Source organism: Micromys minutus, assembly GCF_963924665.1.
Source record: "Micromys minutus genome assembly, chromosome: 21".
NCBI lineage: Eukaryota > Metazoa > Chordata > Mammalia > Rodentia > Muridae > Micromys > Micromys minutus.
In genome coordinates, this window is record NC_137956.1 from 49,877,233 (window position 1) to 49,895,301 (window position 18,069).

The 18,069-nt window shown below is 50.2% G+C and overlaps 1 protein-coding gene across 1 annotated transcript in view; it reads right to left on the bottom strand.

Moving 5' to 3' along the window:
- ULK4 (unc-51 like kinase 4) overlaps positions 1-18,069 on the bottom strand; it is a gene marked incomplete at both ends in the record, with an annotated part of 259,342 nt that overhangs the window by 142,704 nt on the left and 98,569 nt on the right. The window contains one exon of the mRNA XM_080934211.1: positions 10,368-10,416. Coding sequence (XP_080790337.1) covers positions 10,368-10,416 — 49 coding nt within the window. The remainder of the gene's footprint in view (positions 1-10,367; positions 10,417-18,069) is intronic.

An 18,069-nucleotide genomic window follows, 5' to 3' on the forward strand; every position in this document is an offset into this window, starting at 1 on the left:
TTGGCCCCCATCACCTCAAAAATAAACATGTTCCACTAATGGGAACACTCATAAGACGATAACTGAAATTACATATGTGATAAATTGATACTGACAGACCTGATAGCCCAGAAATATCAGACATCCCTGGATGGGGTGGCGCCCCTTTGCATCCACTCAGGAGGCACAGACAGGTGGATCTTAGTAAACTCAAGGCCAGCCTGGCTACATATTGAGTTGCAGGCAGTCAGGGGTGGACAGAGACCCTGCATCAAGTAAGTAAATAAATAAAAGAAGAGGTCCAAAATAAAGTAAGAATCAAAGGAACAATTCTATGCCAAGCACTCAGTTATCTATAGAAAGCAGATGAATTCCCAGGGACTTGCTACCTACCAAGAGTAAATCATGGAGAAGTGAAGACTCTCAGCTGTCACGAGTAAAGATACCAAGTAACTAACCAGCAGCAAACCCAGGACCTGACTGTGCCGCCAGTGAATTCTATCAAGCATTAATAGGTAATTCCAATCCTCATCAGACTCCTCCAAAGAGTGAATGTCATACAATACATCTAAACTCATCGGATGAGGCTAGCGCTACCCACACAAAAGCCAAACCAGGAACTAGAACAGAGTATGGACCAGTATCCTGGAAGAGGATAGCATCCTCAACAAAGTGCCAGTCAATGCAGAAAGACAGTACAGTGGAGGATGACAAGTCACCATCCAGTGGTGGGCGCCAACTGTGGGTGGCAAGGATGGCTCAACCTCCACAGAGATGCAAACGCAACAGACAGCACAACAAATAACGGCTGAAATAACAACATCCTCTCAATAGGTGTGGGAAAAACATTTAACAAAGTCAACATCATGACAGAAACTTCCATCAACTTAAAAAAGTACCTTAGTAAAATTAAATACGGTGGATAGTGGCTCGGGTCGTACTGAACAGTGAGAAACTAAAAGCTTTTCTTCTAGAAGCAGAACAAGGCAGTTATACACACCACAGCACACCACAGGGGGAGGAGCTAGCCATGATGCACACCACAGCACACCACAGGGGGCGGGGCTAGTTAAGCTAATATCACATAAACTGCACAGAAAGGCGTCTAGCCTCACAGTGGAGACATGCAGAACTGACAGAACCCTGAATTCAGTAAAACTGCTGCATAAGGAATATTAAATTCCTCTCTCATTTTTACATATCATCATGAATTGCCTTAAAACCCATAAAAGTGGCTGGAGAGATGGCCCAGCGGTTAGAAGGATTCCTTCTGCAAACATGGAGAGCCAACTCAGATTCTAGCATGCACGTTAACGGTAACGGGTGTCCTTGGGGGCAGCACAGGCTCCGGGTGTCAGAGACAGAGGGATAACTACCAGCTAAGCAAAGGAAACAGCTCCCAACCCGGGAAGAGGCCTGCCCTCTAAAGGATGAAGGGTGACAGAGGAGGGCAGCAGCGCCATCTTCTGGCCCCTGCATGCATGCACAGGAACTGCGCCCTACACTCAACTGTGTATAAACTTACAGACGCACACCAATAAATGGAAATAGTTTTAAACTAAGGAAACTCCATTTATAATAAGATAAAGAGGCACAAAATATAGTTGTAAATTTAATAAAGGAGATGAAGGAGCTGTTTTGAGATTTTTAGGGTATGTACATGAAAATAAAACCTTCCACACAGGTATAGAAAAACAGCAGACACAAATGTCTCTTAATGAGGTCACTGATAATGAACACGCATGGCCATGCTTATGTGCGTACTCACACCCAACCAGCCTTGCTGCAGTTAGTACAAGAGAAGAGATCAAAGCCTTAATACAAACATACTACACACATGTAAAATGCTAAGATACTTCAACCTGTAGGGCATGATGAAATCAGAAACCTCGTCACAACCTGTCAGACTTTCTGTATTGTTTAAATTATGAGCATGTGCTATTTATGTCACCGAAATCTAAATCCAGAAGTCCCCTGTTGTAGCTGGTCTGAGAGGCTTTGGACCACATCTCTGCTCCACTCTGGTGCCTCTAACCAACCCCAAACGCAATTCCGCTGGCTGGAGTCACTCAGGAGCAATCTCCATACACCCTCACTGGTTTAAGGCTCGGTTTTCTGGCTCCTGGGAATCCTCAAGGCTCTTGGTAAATACCAAGTCTGCCTTAGCTGCTCAGCGGGGAAAACAGGCAGAGAGCCCAGAAAGGCAGAGCCAGGAATGGCCGCTTTCATTCACCAAAGTGCTCTCGGCTGGAGAGATGACTCAGCAATGGCCGTTCTTCCAGAGGAGCTCAATTCTCAGCACCCACATGGCAGCTCACAACTGTCTAACCTCAGGTCCATGGGGTCTCACATCCTTAGACATACATACAACCAAAACACTAAATGCACATTATTTTTTTAAAAGGCAGATGCTCTGGTCCCCCTCACTCTCTGGGAGCTGGTGTGCTGAGGAATTCTGGGAAACGGCTATATTTGGTGGTCACACCTGGAGAATTGGCAGTTTTACTCTACACGTTCCTTCCAAAAGTCTGAACTAGCCATGAGTCAGTTAATTTGTCTATATATCAAAGCGCCACAGACACCCACAGTTCCCTGGGGTATGTGGCTCAGGGGTGCCTCAGCACAGTGAGCACTTTAACACGTGTCTGAAACCCACAGGCCATCCCCTGTGTATCCCCAGATGGTTCAAAGTCAGGGCAGAAGCAGGCAGTAGCCCACACTATGCTGACCCCATGTATGAGGACACTGTGCTGACCCATGTGTGAGGACCCCATGTGTGAGGACCCCATGTGTGAAGACACTGTGCTGACCCCACGTGTGAGGACCCCATGTGTGAGGACCCCATGTGTGAGGACCCCATGTGTGAGGACCCCATGTGTGAAGACACTGTGCTGACCCCATGTTCGAGGACACCATGCTGAAAAACAACTTCCCAGACTTCATCTCCCAACCCCTCAAGAGTCAACAATGCAGACATCAGACAGCCGTCCTGAGCAGCATGTGACACCGCCGGCCTGCTGCTCCCCGGTGCTTTTCGGCTGGTTTAGAGAGAATGAAAAGTGGATATTGCATTTTTAACTCACAGTCATGCCCAACACGTCAGACGCATAGGAATGGTGGGTGGCGGTGGGCTGGCCTCCCGTGGCCATTAGCAAATCCTGAGACAACATAACCTAAAGGGAGAAAGGCTGCGTGGGCTGAGCTTCAGTCTGGTTACTTAGCTTCGCTTCACTGTGGTGAGGCAGGTCTGGTGGGGTGAGGAGGGGGGAGCTCAGCAAGAAGGCGGGTCAGCATCCCCTTCAAGGGCTTGACCCCCAGGCTCTAACCTCCTACATCTCAAAGGCTCCACTGACCCTTGGTGTTATCAAAGCTTTTGGGGACGTTCCAGATTCAAATTATAGCAATGGAAAAACAAGATTTTTTTTAAACTGGAGGTAGAAAACCTCCGTTTTAAAACACCATTTACGTGTTCTCTGTGAATGACCCAAGGCACACACAACCCTTTGCTTTTCTACATTGTGTATGATACAAGGCTTTATCTTGTCTGAGGGCATCTTCTCTACAGCAACTGGCTGGTCACGAGGAAGTCAGTTTACCTCGGCCCATTTGCTCTGCTAATGTGGCCCTGCCCAGTAACATGTTCTGTGGCCACTGTGACCAACTTCACGTCCCTCCGTCACTTATCCACAGACTGTACCCTGGAAATAAAAAAGCATGTTCTCAAATACAAGTTTGTAACCTAAAGAGCCAAGCCTGGACCTGTTGCACCTTTAGATTACTGCTGCTGTGTGTGTGGTATGTGTGACGTGGGCACACATGCCACGTTACCCAGGTCAGAGGACAACCTTTGGGACACAGTATCTTCCTTCCACTGTGTTTGAGGCACTCCCACCGTTGCTGACACACTGCAGGCCAAGTGCTGCTGGGTGGTTCTCCTGTCTGCCTCCCGTCTCGCCACAGGAGCGTGGGGGTCACAGACGAAAGGCAGCAGTCAGGCTTCTTCACGTGGGCTCACACGGGCTGTCGTGGGGAGTGCCTTTATCACTTCACTCTCATAACAGGACGTTAGCAATGGTGGAATCCCGTGTGCTGCCATGGCCCCTTTCTGGGAGCTACAGGAACCCTGAGCAGCACAAAGGGGTTTTAGAACAAGATGAACCTACCGTGTCCCCAGGTATTACTGACACCCATCTGTGGGTTCCCTCCAAAGGCACGTTCCCAAGCCTTCTGGAATGTTAAGACCACCTAGCTCCCTGAGCTGGGAAATTCCTGCCTATCTGCATAGGAGACGCTTGTCAAGAGCTTGCCGCACAAGCGTCTGGATTCCTAACATCCTAAGAAACCTGTACACAAACGCCAAGAAGCAATTCACATGAATTAGGACAACCGGAGCTGAGAGTCACAGAGGTAAACCTGAGTGTGCAAGACCCAAACTACTCCTTACATGTGGCAGGGCTGCGGCGGGGCCACCCTAACGTCTGGGAAACAAAGCCCGTAGGCACCGAGGGCACATTAAAAAGACGGGGCTGACTCCTGAGATTTACTATGGCTCCCCTCTACTGCAGCGCTGAGAGCCGTTAGAACAACAGACCGCCAGGCTCCTGAACTGCTAATCACATTTTTATTGTTCACATTCGCCACTGAAATTGCTTCGCAACTGTTTGTTTTGAAACAGGCGCATAAAATAGCACGACAGCAGTATTTTGGCACATATTGGAAAATCTGCCATGAATAAAGATTTTTCTTCCAATAAAATAGAGTTTGCCTATATCGCGTGGCATTAAAATGATTTATTGAAGTAGCCACAACATAAACCATAAAATAAAATGAGAGATTGGAGTTACAGGAACATTCAGAGGCTGCTACATCCAAATCCACATTTAAAACACACTTTAATGCAACTTGTAATACTTTGCAAAGAGGCAAAGTAGAAAAGGAACAGTCTCTACCCTGTGCTCCACCGCTCTACACTCTACAGCAAGGTGGTGCTGGCTGTCGGCCTTCGGGAAGCCAGACTCACCATCCAGGGGCCTAGAGATGCGAGTCAATGGGAACAAGTCCAGCGTCACACACACTGATGCAGGCTGGTCCTCCGACACCACCCAACATGGCTGCCTGGTGCTGACACTGAAAGTGCAGGGCAGGTCAGAGTGAGGACCAAGATTCGAACCCTGGAACCCACACAAAAACGACGCTGTAGCTATGCACACCTGGAACTCACGGGGCAGAGACGGGAGGGAGACTGTGGCTTGTGGCTGCCAGCTGGGCTCCAGACTGGGTGAGAGGCCTTGTCCCGGAGTGGTGAGGCAGACAGTGAAAAGAACACCCTCCTCGGTATCAACTCATATACCCAGGTACATGGGTGTATAGGGGTGGGAGGTGGGCCCTGCCAGGGCAGCAGTACCCAGCAGCTCCTACCCACCCCCACCCATGTCTGTGGTGAGACCTGTGTACGGGTCCTGCAGCTGATGCTCTTTCTCTGTTGTTCTTGTCCTGGGACCCTCAGAAGGACCTCAGAGACCAGTCGACCTCTGTGCTTCCTACAGTCCCTGTGGCCAACCTCAGGCCCCACGAATGGAGACCTATAGCCGGCCCTGTCTGTCTCCATGAGTCCCAAGCCTGAGGTAAATGATCTGTCTCTGTCACACAAACATGCAGCATAGACTGTTCTACTCACAAGGAGGCTGCCTGTGCGTTTTAAGGGTGGCTTCCCAGAATCAGTATTAAGCAAACAGCTGCCTGGCAGCCGCCGGAGCTACCACTCCACACCCACTCGTGTCTGCGAATTCCACTTCCTGTTCAGGTGACCCTCCCACTCTCCTCCTAGACTCCCTCTCCTTCCCCAAGACAGAGCTTCCTTCACCTTCCTTCCAAGGTCAGTTTGAGAGATACTCCCACCCCTACACACACACTCACACACACACACACATTCACACATACACACACACTCACACATACACTCACACACACACTCACACATTCACACACACACACTCACACACACATTCACACACAATCACATACACATTCACACACATACACTCACACACACATACAAACTTAGCAGAGCACACCCTTTCCTCTGGAGTGAAAACTTCTTTCTAACCCTCTGTTTGGCTTTTATTCTGCGGTACAGTGAAATCCTGAGACACAGGAACCTCCCGAAGGAGGGGTTGGCTGACTGCAGCTCACAGTTGTAAGATTGTGGAATATGATGCACCTGGTCACATGAGACCCAGAGAGAGGAGAGCAAACACTCCCTCCATCCCACAGTCCTAGGTGCCTACCTACCACAGAGAAGCAGCAAGTCCTGCCCAGCAGACGAGGGGATGGAGGTAACAGGCCGGTGGATAATCACTCTGTCTCTGGCCTGTCCCAGAACAGGACTTGGAAATCTGCACCCCTTGGCTCAGGGTCAATGGTGAAACATTACTTTTCATCAGCCATGCTCGTAAGATCCTATAAAAGCCCTCCCCATCCTCCTGGCCCCTGCTGTCTCTGTTCCCGCTCAGGGGCAGCCACTGTTCTGTGTCTCTCTCCAGTACATTTCCTGTGTGAGGTTTGCTGCATGCTGTGACTTTGTGGTGTTCCTTTGCTCCCGATTGCTGAGATACCCCTGCACCAAAAAACCCTTTTAGAGGAGGATGTTTACCAAGGAAACAAAGTGCATTGTGGGTACAAGGAACTTAGGGGAAAACGAACAGAGCTACAAGGTGCAAAGCCCACACGCAGGCTTTGGGCAGAGGGAAGAGAAGGGTCACCCAGAGGCCACTGTCGGTTGCCATGCAAGGAATCAAGGGTGTGCTGCTGTCTTGCTGATGGGTAATGGGACTTACACAGGGTCCCTCACCATCTTCCTATTGGGCCTCTTTCAGATCCCACCACTGACACACCCATGCCACACACATGTCATGCACATGCTACAAACATGCCACATGCCACACACATGCTACATGCCACACACTGGCCCTCAGACTCAGAAGTCAAACCACACTGAAATATGTGCTGTTTCTTTAACTCCAGGAACAGGCCAGTTGTAAAGTTGCACAGGTTTTTTTATCAGACACTCAGAGAGAAAAATATCAAGATTCAACTTAGAATTCTTACTTTTCACTCTTTTAAGACTTTCACAGGCAGAGACTTCTGTAATACATCGATGCAGAGAGAAGAAAAGAGAGGTGAATTGTTGGTGGCTGTGACACTCAGGTCACCTGGCTGACTGCAACTGTGAAGGGCCATGGGTTTGGCAGGTTTGCTTCAGTTCAGAAACATCAGGATACAGACGTGTCCCTCACAGAACAGGGATAGCGGGTAACTGGAACCCTGAGAGGAAGGGGTGTGCCCACAGAGGTCACCACAGACACGGCACTGGTTACTGTGTGTGCTGATGGGGAGGACACAGAAGAGTAGGAACTGATTAATGTCCTTCAAGGACATCAAAGTCTGGCCTCATAAAAGCAGCTGATTTCACTGGTTTATTCTTTACTCAACAGCGGCAGATCCTCTCTGAAAAATACCACGAGCCGGCAAGATGGCTCAGTGGGTGAGGGCACTTGCAGCCAAGTCAATGACTCGAGTTTGGTCCCCAGAACCAACATGATAAAAAGTTGTCATCTGACCTCCATACACGTGTTGTGCCATGAAGATGCACACACACACACACACACACACACACACACACACACACACACACAAGTGAATATAAAAGTTACAAATAATATCCAATGAGGAACCTAAGCACAAGACGTCCTCTTGGATTCAGAGCATCCCGCTAGCAGTGGTGCAGACCACAGGACTCAGTTCCTGGTGTGAAGAGCAGGATCTACCATCGCTCCCTATGGGAGAGCGCAGGTCAGCACGGCTCAAACACTGTGTGAGCATTAACTAAATGCTGACCGTCAAGGTGCAGCCATCACCTGCCCGACAGAATCCCCTCGGGTTTTAGACGTGGAGATGGCCGTGAACGACAGAACAGTTTCTACCACCTGCTACCTGGACACGGTAGTGAGGCGCCCTTAGATTCCTCTCTCTCCGCCCACAGGTTAATGCCTCTCTCAGACCTTGTTGGAGAAGCTCCTCTTCGCACAGTGAACTAAGCAGCAGCTCAGAACTGTCAAAGTGTGGAGGGGCCCTGTGGACCCTTCAGCCAAGATACTGCCTAACGTGCCCCTGCCCACAAGCCTCACAGACCGTCGTGGAGGAGGGGCTTAAAGGACTGAGAAAGCCAGAGGTGGGGAACCGGGTCAATGTGTTTTCAGAACACACACAAAGCCACTGTGCTCACTAACTCACTACAGGTGTGGTCACCTGCACTAGACGTGATCAAGAGCAAGCCGGTCAACACGGCAGTGTGGGCAGGAAGGAGCTAGCTGTAGTGGAGAGCTGCGGGGAGAGGAAGTAGGGGTTCTAGGGAGGTGGTCCCCTGTCGGTTGGCCACGCCCCCGTGGTGGTCCCAAACCCATGAGCATATGAACAGGACCGGGGGATTCTTGAGAAAAACAGAAACAAAACTGTGAGGCTGGGAGTGTGTGGGGATTGGGAGGTGAGAATAGGTGTGGTTAGGGGTGAACAGGATCACAGTGGGTTGTACACACATGTATGACATTCTCAAAGAAAAAGCACTCTATCATTTTTCAAGTAATGGGCATTTTGCTTTCATGGCCCCAGTTTTGATTTGGAATGCATCCTCACACACATGTTAGCACAAGACTCTCACACACACTTGCACTTGAGAGTGGAGCTCAGGGGATGCTCTTGCCGCTGTCCCCATTCCGTCTGTAGCTCGAGACCCCTCAACCACGTTTGCTGGGGAAGCCGACCGCGCTGCCCTCTCAGCCTCCCACGGCAAACTCTTGAGGTGGGATGTTCACATTTCCAAATGTTGAACGGGTAAGGCTTTCCCACACGGCATGTGGTTTCATGAAGGATGAGAACCTTTTGTAGGTCAACAAGGGAAAGGAGCCACCCGTAGCAGGCAGACCCAACATTGTCACAGCATCTACCAGGTAGGCCTGCCTAGTCTGGAGCCTCTGAGTCACTGCCCTCTTCACACGCCCAGTGTGACTCTGGAACCCTTTGCTCCCCACACTGTGACCAACTCAGCAGTTTTCTGTATCTACTCTTCTCCAAAGCAAGACCAATTCAAGTCAGTAACAAGTAGCAAGAAATGCCACACTCTGAGGTGAGAGATGCTAACTCGGTGACCCGGTGACCCGGTGACCCGGGAAACTGACTCAAAGGAGGGACATCTCTCTTTTCTTGGTTTCAGTTTTTTGTCTACAGTATCGGGACCCTGAGTGACAGAGAAACTCTACCATGGTTGGCAGGGCACAGTCTCCGAGGCCAGGATGACACCCACACTCCCATCGCACCCCTCACACCTCCCAGCGGTCTTTCGAAGTTCTGAATCCATTGCTAGATTATTGCTGTGCCACAGCCCCTGTGACCCAGCTGTGTGTGGAAGCACCTCACAGACACTCAGGTGGCTTCGCTGACTCAGCCCAAGCAGACCCTTCCCACACGGGGCAATTCCTCTAACCTCGTACACCACACTCACCATGCGGATCTTGACATCTGGCCCCCACAGCTGTGGTTGTTAACAGGCCTAGGAGGTGGAGCATCCTCATTTCTCCCTCCCCGTGGGTGGCTCCACAAAGCCTGTTCCTTGCCTTCCCACCTTCTGTACTGTGGGCTCACAACTAGACCCTGCGCAAGCCTTTAGAACAGTGAGCTGTGGCCGCCAGTGCTTTCTACACAGTGTGCGGCGTTTGCTTTAGCATCAGAGAGAGACGCCTCCAAGGAAACCCACCTGCCCCACTGGAGCGTGGAGACACTGGAGCGTGGGTCTGAGGAGCATGTGACAGACAGCCTTTGCTTTTCCGCCTGGGCACGCAGTCTGCGGGTATAGTTAAGGTGAATGAGGGAAGCTCCCTCCCTTACCGGGTCTCGCTGTTGCTGTCACCGACTGGACAGGTTAGGGTGCTGGTAAAAAGGGAACTCTTTCTTGGCCAGGGACACTCCCGTACTCTGAGCTGCAGAGTCTGAGGAGGAGGTTTTCAGAGGCAAAGAAAGCCAGTGCTGGTTCTGCTTCATTCTCCACACACAGAGCCACAGAGCAAAGATTTGGTTTTGGATATTTGGTTCATTTAAGATACACATCCTTTGTGGGGGAAAGGAAGCCAAGCTGTTCTGAGCAACACAACTGTGTGATGGCTGATCTGGAGCCTCCTGATGCTCACACTGAAGAGAAGATGGTTTGCACAAGTGCAGCAGGTTGGAAGGTGGGAAGGACAGAGGGAGAGAGGAAGGGAGGCTAGAGGGACAACCATACAATTCACCCAAACTTGAAATGGTCACTTGAATTCCAAAAGACATATTTGCAATCTTACCGGAATTACTTCAAAAATGAGCGGAACCAGTTTGCTTTCTTCCACAAGCCTGTAACGGGAGGGAAAGGGGGGTTAGCACATGTATGATGATATGGATTTAAACTGCTACCCTGATAGGTGTCTAACTGCTTAATCTCTGATGGAGAAAGCCAGGCTGGACACACCCAACGCCAGCAACTAAGCACAGACAAGAGGCATCTTCAGTGATCAGCTCAGCCTTAATAATATTTTAATGTAGAAATTAATTAAAACTCACAATTATTCTAAAGGCAACCAACCAAGGTAATGCTGGGTGAAACACTGTAGCCAGTGCTCACTGTGCCCAGGACCACTGGGTGAAACACTGTAGCCAGTGCCCAGGACCTCTGGGTGAAACACTGTAGCCAGTGCTCACTGTGCCCAGGACCACTGGGTGAAACACTGTAGCCAGTGCACACCCTGCCCAGGACCACTGGGTGAAACACTGTAGCCAGTGCACACGTACCCAGGACAACCGCCATGGGCATGTGATGCTGTCACTTTTTATCTCTGCCTCGTTAGTTCCTTCCCAGCATAAATAAATTAATGCACAATGAATTTTAATGGCCTTTAATTTTTAAAAAATTGGGCACCAATCACCCAGTCTACTTTAGGCACTTTCTTCCAATCTGGTTATAAATTATCATCAGTTATAACAGAATAATTATTTCATAAAACCTTAGAGAAAATTGCGTTGATGAAACCAGAATCTTCCAAGTAAGCCAGTTTTTATTAAGCTTGATAATCTGGGGCTGGGCACAGCTCAGTGGGAGCAACTTCACCCCAGAGCTACAAAAAGTAATTTTGAGGACACACAAGACAATCAGTGACAGGCCAGACAGTAGTCAGTACTGACCACTGCACAACCTTTCTGTCTCTATGGCAACCATAGCTGAGCTGCACTGGTTGATGGGAAGGCAACTATATGAATGTCAAGGTAGACAGGCATGGCTGTGTACCAATAAAACTTTATTCTCCAAGGGGGGTTGGTTAACAGTGACCACATTGGGCTGCTGGAGGGATGGATCGGTGGTTAAGAGCACACAGTACTCTGGTGTAGGAGGCAGGTTCAGTTCTCAGCATCTACACTGAGCCGCTCACAGTGATCTTTAACTCCAACTTCAGGGGACACAGTCCCTTCTTCCTGGCCCCTGCAGGCATCTCTGCACACACACACACACACACACACACACTTCTTAAAATATTAAAAATAAATCTCAAAAAAGCATGTTCTTTTTAAATATCTTGTTCGCGTCGATTCTGTAGGATGAGACGTGCGCTCCGTTGTCTGCATCACAGACCACACCAGGCAGACAGAAACGGCTTGTCTGTCTGTGATAACACACAGGTAAAAGAGGGATCAGGGTGCTCACGGACACTTGTGAAGGGGATGGGAGACATGGGCTCCCCGAGTAGAAACACACAAGTGAGGATGACCACCACTCCCTATGACGTGTCTGTAGTCCTGAGTGGCAGCGGTCTGAGTGCCCAACAGAGAACAGGGGCACAGGAGAGTGGCCTCAGCATCTGACGGCATGCCAGTCAGCAAAGAAACCAACAGAAGCTGTCACTGGGGATGATGGTCACTGGTTGTCATTCCAGATAAAACGAAGCAGGCACAGAAACACACTTCAGGAGGCTGGATATGGTGGCAAACACAGAATCCCAGCTCTGGGGAGGCTGAAGCCGGAGGCTCATGAGTTCAAGGCCAGCCTGAACCACTCAGTGAGTTCAAGGCCCGCCTGAGCTGCAGAGAAAGATGCCATATTCAGTAAAAGACTGGGAGATCACACTTATACATAGATTCTAATGAGTCAGATGCAAAGGCAGAGAGAGCAGAGAGACTTTGTGATTGGATGGGAAGCCAACTCCACAAGAGGGAACTCATGCCCAGTACGGTAAATCTGGTCCAAAGCCCACGGTTGGGGAGGTCACAGGCCCTGGAAGAGGAACCTATTCTAGCTTGCTAAATGGCCACGGTGTCCAATGCCTTCGAACCTCTTGTTTATACCCATTGAGTGCTGCTCCCGAGTGTGGCCAGAGAAGCTTCTCTCCGCAGTGGGCAGCTGTTAGTGCAGGCTCAGAGGTCAGCGGGCTGAGGAGTGACTGTTGAGTTCACAGCCCCCAAACTCAGGGAAAATAGCAGATGAGGAGGGTGGGATGGGTAAGAAGTGGAGCACGGGAGGAACCCTGTGAAACGTCATCTTCCAGATGTGCTGTGGCCGATGCACTTGTGAACCCACTGCAGCTGTGGTTATCAGCACAAGGCCAAGCCAGGTGAACGTCCAGTGTGGGCTGGGGGGAGGCTGAGCCCTGGGCTGAGGCTTTAGCGCAAGTGGGACCTGCGGGGAGGAGGAGGATCGCCTTTTCTGTCCAGTGCGGCTACTGGAAGGTTGCCATCCTTGGGTAGACAACCCACGCCCCCGGGCATTCAGCACTGACCGGAATCAGCGTGTTACACAGAACAAGAAGAGGAAGTAAGGTGACTGGGGGGCAGGGATATAGGAGGCGGAGAGGAAGCGAGGGTGGATATGATCAAGGTACATTACAAACATGCCACTGCCACAGCAAAACAAACAACAACGAATCTCAGAATAAAAGTTTCTAAAATTAAGCCCTCCTCCCTTAAGTTGCCTCTGTCAGAGACTGTGGCAAAGAAGAAAGCAGAAGCAAGATCCATGAAGCAAAGGCCTGGGCCCACAAACCAACTCCTCTGAGCAGGGACATGTCCTCCCCAAGGGTCTCCTCTGTCTCTGTCTCTCTCTCTCTCTCTGTCTGTCTGTCTGTCTGTCTGTCTGTCTCTCTCTCATCTGCATGAAATCTGCACCAGTCCCTCCCTGAATCAAGACAGGCCATAACTGCTTTGACCCATGGAGTGGCATGGGTCTGATAATCTACAGTCTCTGCTTCTGACATGTGTTTTTCAGGAACAATGTCACTGTTGTGGTCTTTTAGGGAAACATGTAACTACTTCAAGTGTGGTTGCATAAAACAACCACTTTCCAAAGTCCACAGGTTCTGTGGGCCAAAACTTTGGTCTTGCCTTTGGCCACAGTGATTGCAGTCACGGCTAGGAAGACGGGGGATGGAGCATCTAGGAGAATTAAAGGTGTGGGAAGGAACCCCACTCACATGCCTTTGTACCTGGGGCAATTTAAAAACACTTGGTTAACTCTGTTTCCTGGGCATCTATCACTGTCCCCTCCACATGACCTGGACATTCCCAGAATGGTAGCTGAGAACCAAGAGCCAGTGTACAAGCAGTGAGGCTGGGTGAGGAGTGTTCAAAGGGAATTGATATCAGATGGACTCATCACAAACTGTCTTAGTCAGGGTTTCTATTCTTGCACAAACATCATGACCAAGAAGCAAGCTGGGGAGGAAAGGGTTTATTCAGCTTACACTTCCATATCGCTGTTCATCACCAGAGGAAGTCAGGACTGGAACTCAAGCAGGACAGGAAGCAGGAACTGATGCAGAGGCCATGGAGGGATGTTACTTACTGGCTTGCTTCCCCTGGCTTGCTCAGCCTGCTTTCTTCTAGAAACCAGGTCTACCAGCCCAGGGATGGCTCCACCCACAATGGGCTGGGCCAGGGATGGCTCCACCCACAATGGGCTGAGCCCTCCCCTCTTGATCACTAGTTGAGAAAATGCCTTACAGCTGGATCTCATGGAGGCATTTCCTCAACTGAGGCTCCATTTTATGTGATAACTCCAGCTTGTGTCAAGTTGACACACAAAAGACTGAGAGGGAGAAGACAGAGCAGACCTCTGGCTGGGAGTGACCTCAGGTTACAGTAGACTCCGAATGTCTACTTTGTAGAACACAAGCTTCTACAGTATCCATCTGTGACAAGCAGAAAAACTCCTGTCTGAGTAGTAGCAGTTCACAGAGACAGAGACAGATGGCCTGTGAGGAACTGTGGTCACACAGCAACTTGTCACCAACAAACAGCTTACAGATGTCCAGCTATGAGCTCAGTGTTCTCTGGATGTATAGTTGGCTGTGCATGCCTAGGGCATCATCTCAGAGGACCATGGAGCCAGAATCAGAGTGTGCCAGGAAGTGCTCTAGTCTAGAGGTTGAGTACAGGAGAGACCATATTTAATCTCATTGTTAGCAGAGGTCAGAGCTCTACAGGAGGACTCAGGTTCCCATAGCTTGCTGGCTACCAGCTAAACACTCAACTCCTGGTATAATGAATGACGTTGAATTTAGGGTCAAGGTCTAGGCCTAAATGCTTCCAGTAGGTTCACCCACCCCTCCCCTATATGCCAATCAAAGAGATAAGAGTGCAAAGCCGAGAAAGGTAATTTATTCAGTGTGGCTGCATCTGGAAGAGGAATAAATAAAGTGATCTAGAGACTCCCGCGTCCATCTTGAGGGCTGGGTTTGAATAGACGGCAAGCCGTATGCAGAGCTAAGCAGTCCTGGTCAGGTGCGGTCCCACACGTCATCGCTGTCTGGGCTCCGTCTCTCCTGCAGGGTGGTCCAGCAAGTGGCACAACTGAGTGTGATCTCTTGCTGGACGTGGGCTCACGTCTGTCTTCTTGCTGTTGTCAGGGCTCAGCCTTTCCCTTCCCCCAGCATGAGATCCCTGGGCCCCCGCTGTCGTCAAAGCCAAGCAACACAAACATCTGTTTAGAGACATCTTCCAAAATTTATCCCACATTCCTTGCCATGTGGTCCCCTCCTGTCCAAAGCCAGTAAAGAATGCATCCCTGTGTGTCCAGTTTACTACAAGTTCAGGTCTCACCAGTACCCTAACCCTGAGCTCTAGGCCAGTTTTAAGAGCCTGTATGCTGGGACCTTCTCTACATTTTAAGGTCATCTAATTTGTGTCTTAATTATACTAGCAACAACCCTACACTATAGCACTAAATACTGTGGAAATGACAAAGAGCAGCAGAGGCATCTTCCAGGATCTGGGATGTTCCAGGACTGTCCTGGGTACCGTGGACCTCAGACCTGGCCTTGCCCCACCTCAGCTCCACCACCCCTCTGCCCCCCTTTAACAGCACGATACCAAGATAATCTGTCCCTGGAGAAGTTTATCTTCTGCTTCTAGTCCATCTGTGCTCACACTGAACTAGGGGTGCTCACACTGAACTGGGGGTGCTCACACTGAACTGGGGGTGCTCACACTGAACTGGGGTGCACACACTGAACTAGGGGTGCTCACACTGAACTAGGGGTGCACACACTGAGCTGGGGTACTCACACTGAGCTGGGGGTGCACACACTGAACTGGGGATACACACACTGAGATGGGGGTGCACACACTGAACTGGGGGTGCTCACACTGAAATAGAGGTGCTCACACTGAACTGGGGGTACACACACTGAACTGGGGTACACACACTGAATTGGGGTGTACACACTGAGCTGGAGGTGTACACACTGAGTTGTGGGTGCACACACTGAGTTGTGGGTGCACACTCTGAACTGGGGGTGCTCACACTGAGCTGGGGTTGCACACACTGAACTTGGGGTGCTCACACTGAGCTGGGGGTACACATGCTGAGCTGGGGGTACTCACACTGAGCTGGGGGTACTCACACTGAGCTGGGGGTACTCACACTGAGCTGGAGGTGCACACTGAGCTGGGGGTGCACACACTGAGATGGGGGTGCACACTGAGCTGGGGTGCACACTGAACTGGGGGTACTCACACTGAGCTGGGGTGCACACCCAGCTGAGGGCACACTTGCTTAGCCCCCCAACAATGCTGGTTGGGAGTTTTAGATTTTTATATTTATCTAACTGAAGAAGTAGCTGACTATAAACAAAGCTTTTTTGTTTATATAATTTACCAGTCTAGTGGGCCAGTGACAGTCATTTTAAATTAAAAATCTCCAACATCAAGCTGCATTTCAAATTATTTGTTCAGTGAGTCAGCTTCAAAACGAAATGGCTTTTTAATGTTTAGTTACAGGATGATGTGTCATCTACCCCAAAAGCAATGATGTTTGTGGTATTTCTCCTTCAGACATCTCATCTCCTGCTGTGAGTCCTGATGCACTGGCAGAGGGACTGCAGGAGTCCCACGTGTGTACATGTGTGAGTGTGTGTATATGTGCACATATGTGGGGGGCTATGTGTGCGCAACATATTTCTCACATACATACACAAAGATGCCAGGGTTGAAATTTCCACAGTTTTAACATACATTTATCTTCCAAAACCCCAAAGAATTCTGGCCAAGCAGGACACTTCTCCCCTGAGGAAATTCTCACCCGGTGGACACGAATACACAGGCATGACTGCTCCCCCTCTGAGAAAGCCCTAGAACTATGTTACTGCATCAGTCTACCGTGGAATACACTTTTCACACGCAACCCTCCCGTTGCCCAAGACGGGCAGGTAGTCAGTGTCTTCCAATAGGAGGGGCACAAGGGGAAACAGGAATTCTGTTAACAACCCAGTAACACGGTCCTGACCCACATCTGCTTAGTGAACTGAGACCACAGGCTGAATCTCACATCACACACACACTGAGGAAGGGAAGCTACAGCCAAGGTAGCTTCTGCACAGCAGCAGTGCGCTCGCTGTCTCTGTTCTCTGTCTCTGTCTGTCTCTGTGTCTCTGTCTGTCTCTCTCTCTGTCTCTCTCTCTGTCTCTCTCTGTCTCTGTCTTTTTCTCTCTCATACAGGCACTGATAATAACCCTTAGAGATCAGATGCCACAACACACCTCGGAGGGCCCTCCAGGAACCATCCCCACACAGGTCAGGAGTCACACCCTGCTGCACTGTGCTGTCTAGGTCTGAAGCACACTCCTTTTGAGCTCCACACTCCTGTGAGCCCTGAGCTCTGCAGCAGGCAACCGGTTCATTCTCTGCAACAGGGACGCACTCCTAGGGAGCCACCAGCAGGCAGGCCACCCAGGCCCCAGGGTAAGACACTGAGCAGAAACACACTGTCAGCAAGATTAAGGATCAGCAGGGGTGAGGACCAGGGCCAAGTCCCCAAGTTGTACATACTGACATTCCCCTTTACCCCAGATCCGAACCCACAATAACGAGTAAGTGGCTGTAACTGAGATCATGAACGATTTTCGGAGGTAGGGGGTTGGAGTCCACTGGCCTTTGTGGTCAGGTGAGTGCTTCTGCCTTTCCTCACCACCCTTCCGGCATGGATCTCGTGCACAAGGATGGGAGAGAGAGATGTGCTGACTGCTGCAGGACCTAGGGAGGGGCCACAGTGACTCTTCTCCTCAAACGGCACAGCCAGGACCTTAAATGGCAGCCCTGGAAAGCACAGAGTCCTTTGCACTTCAGAGAAGAAACTGAGGCACAAACATGCAATGGGGGTGAAGAAAACGACACAAAAGCAGAGCGGTGGAAGGTGTGGGTGGAACGGGGTGGGGGGCAGCAGAGGCACAGGGGTGGCGTGTGGGGTCCTTGTGCTCACAGACAGGCACGAGGGAAATGTGGAATGCTAAACACACAGAGTTGTTCCTTCAAACAAAGGGAGTTAAAATGCGTGTTCACGGAGCTGGAAAGACAGACAGTGGTTGAGAGCCCGCATTGTTCTTGCAGAGGACGTAGGTTTTGTTCCAGCACCAACACCGGTTGACTCACCAGTGCCTGGAACTCCAGCACCAGAGGCTCCAGTGCCCTTTTTTGAGGGAGCTGTACTCACAGTGAACGTAAACTCATGTAAACACACACACACACACA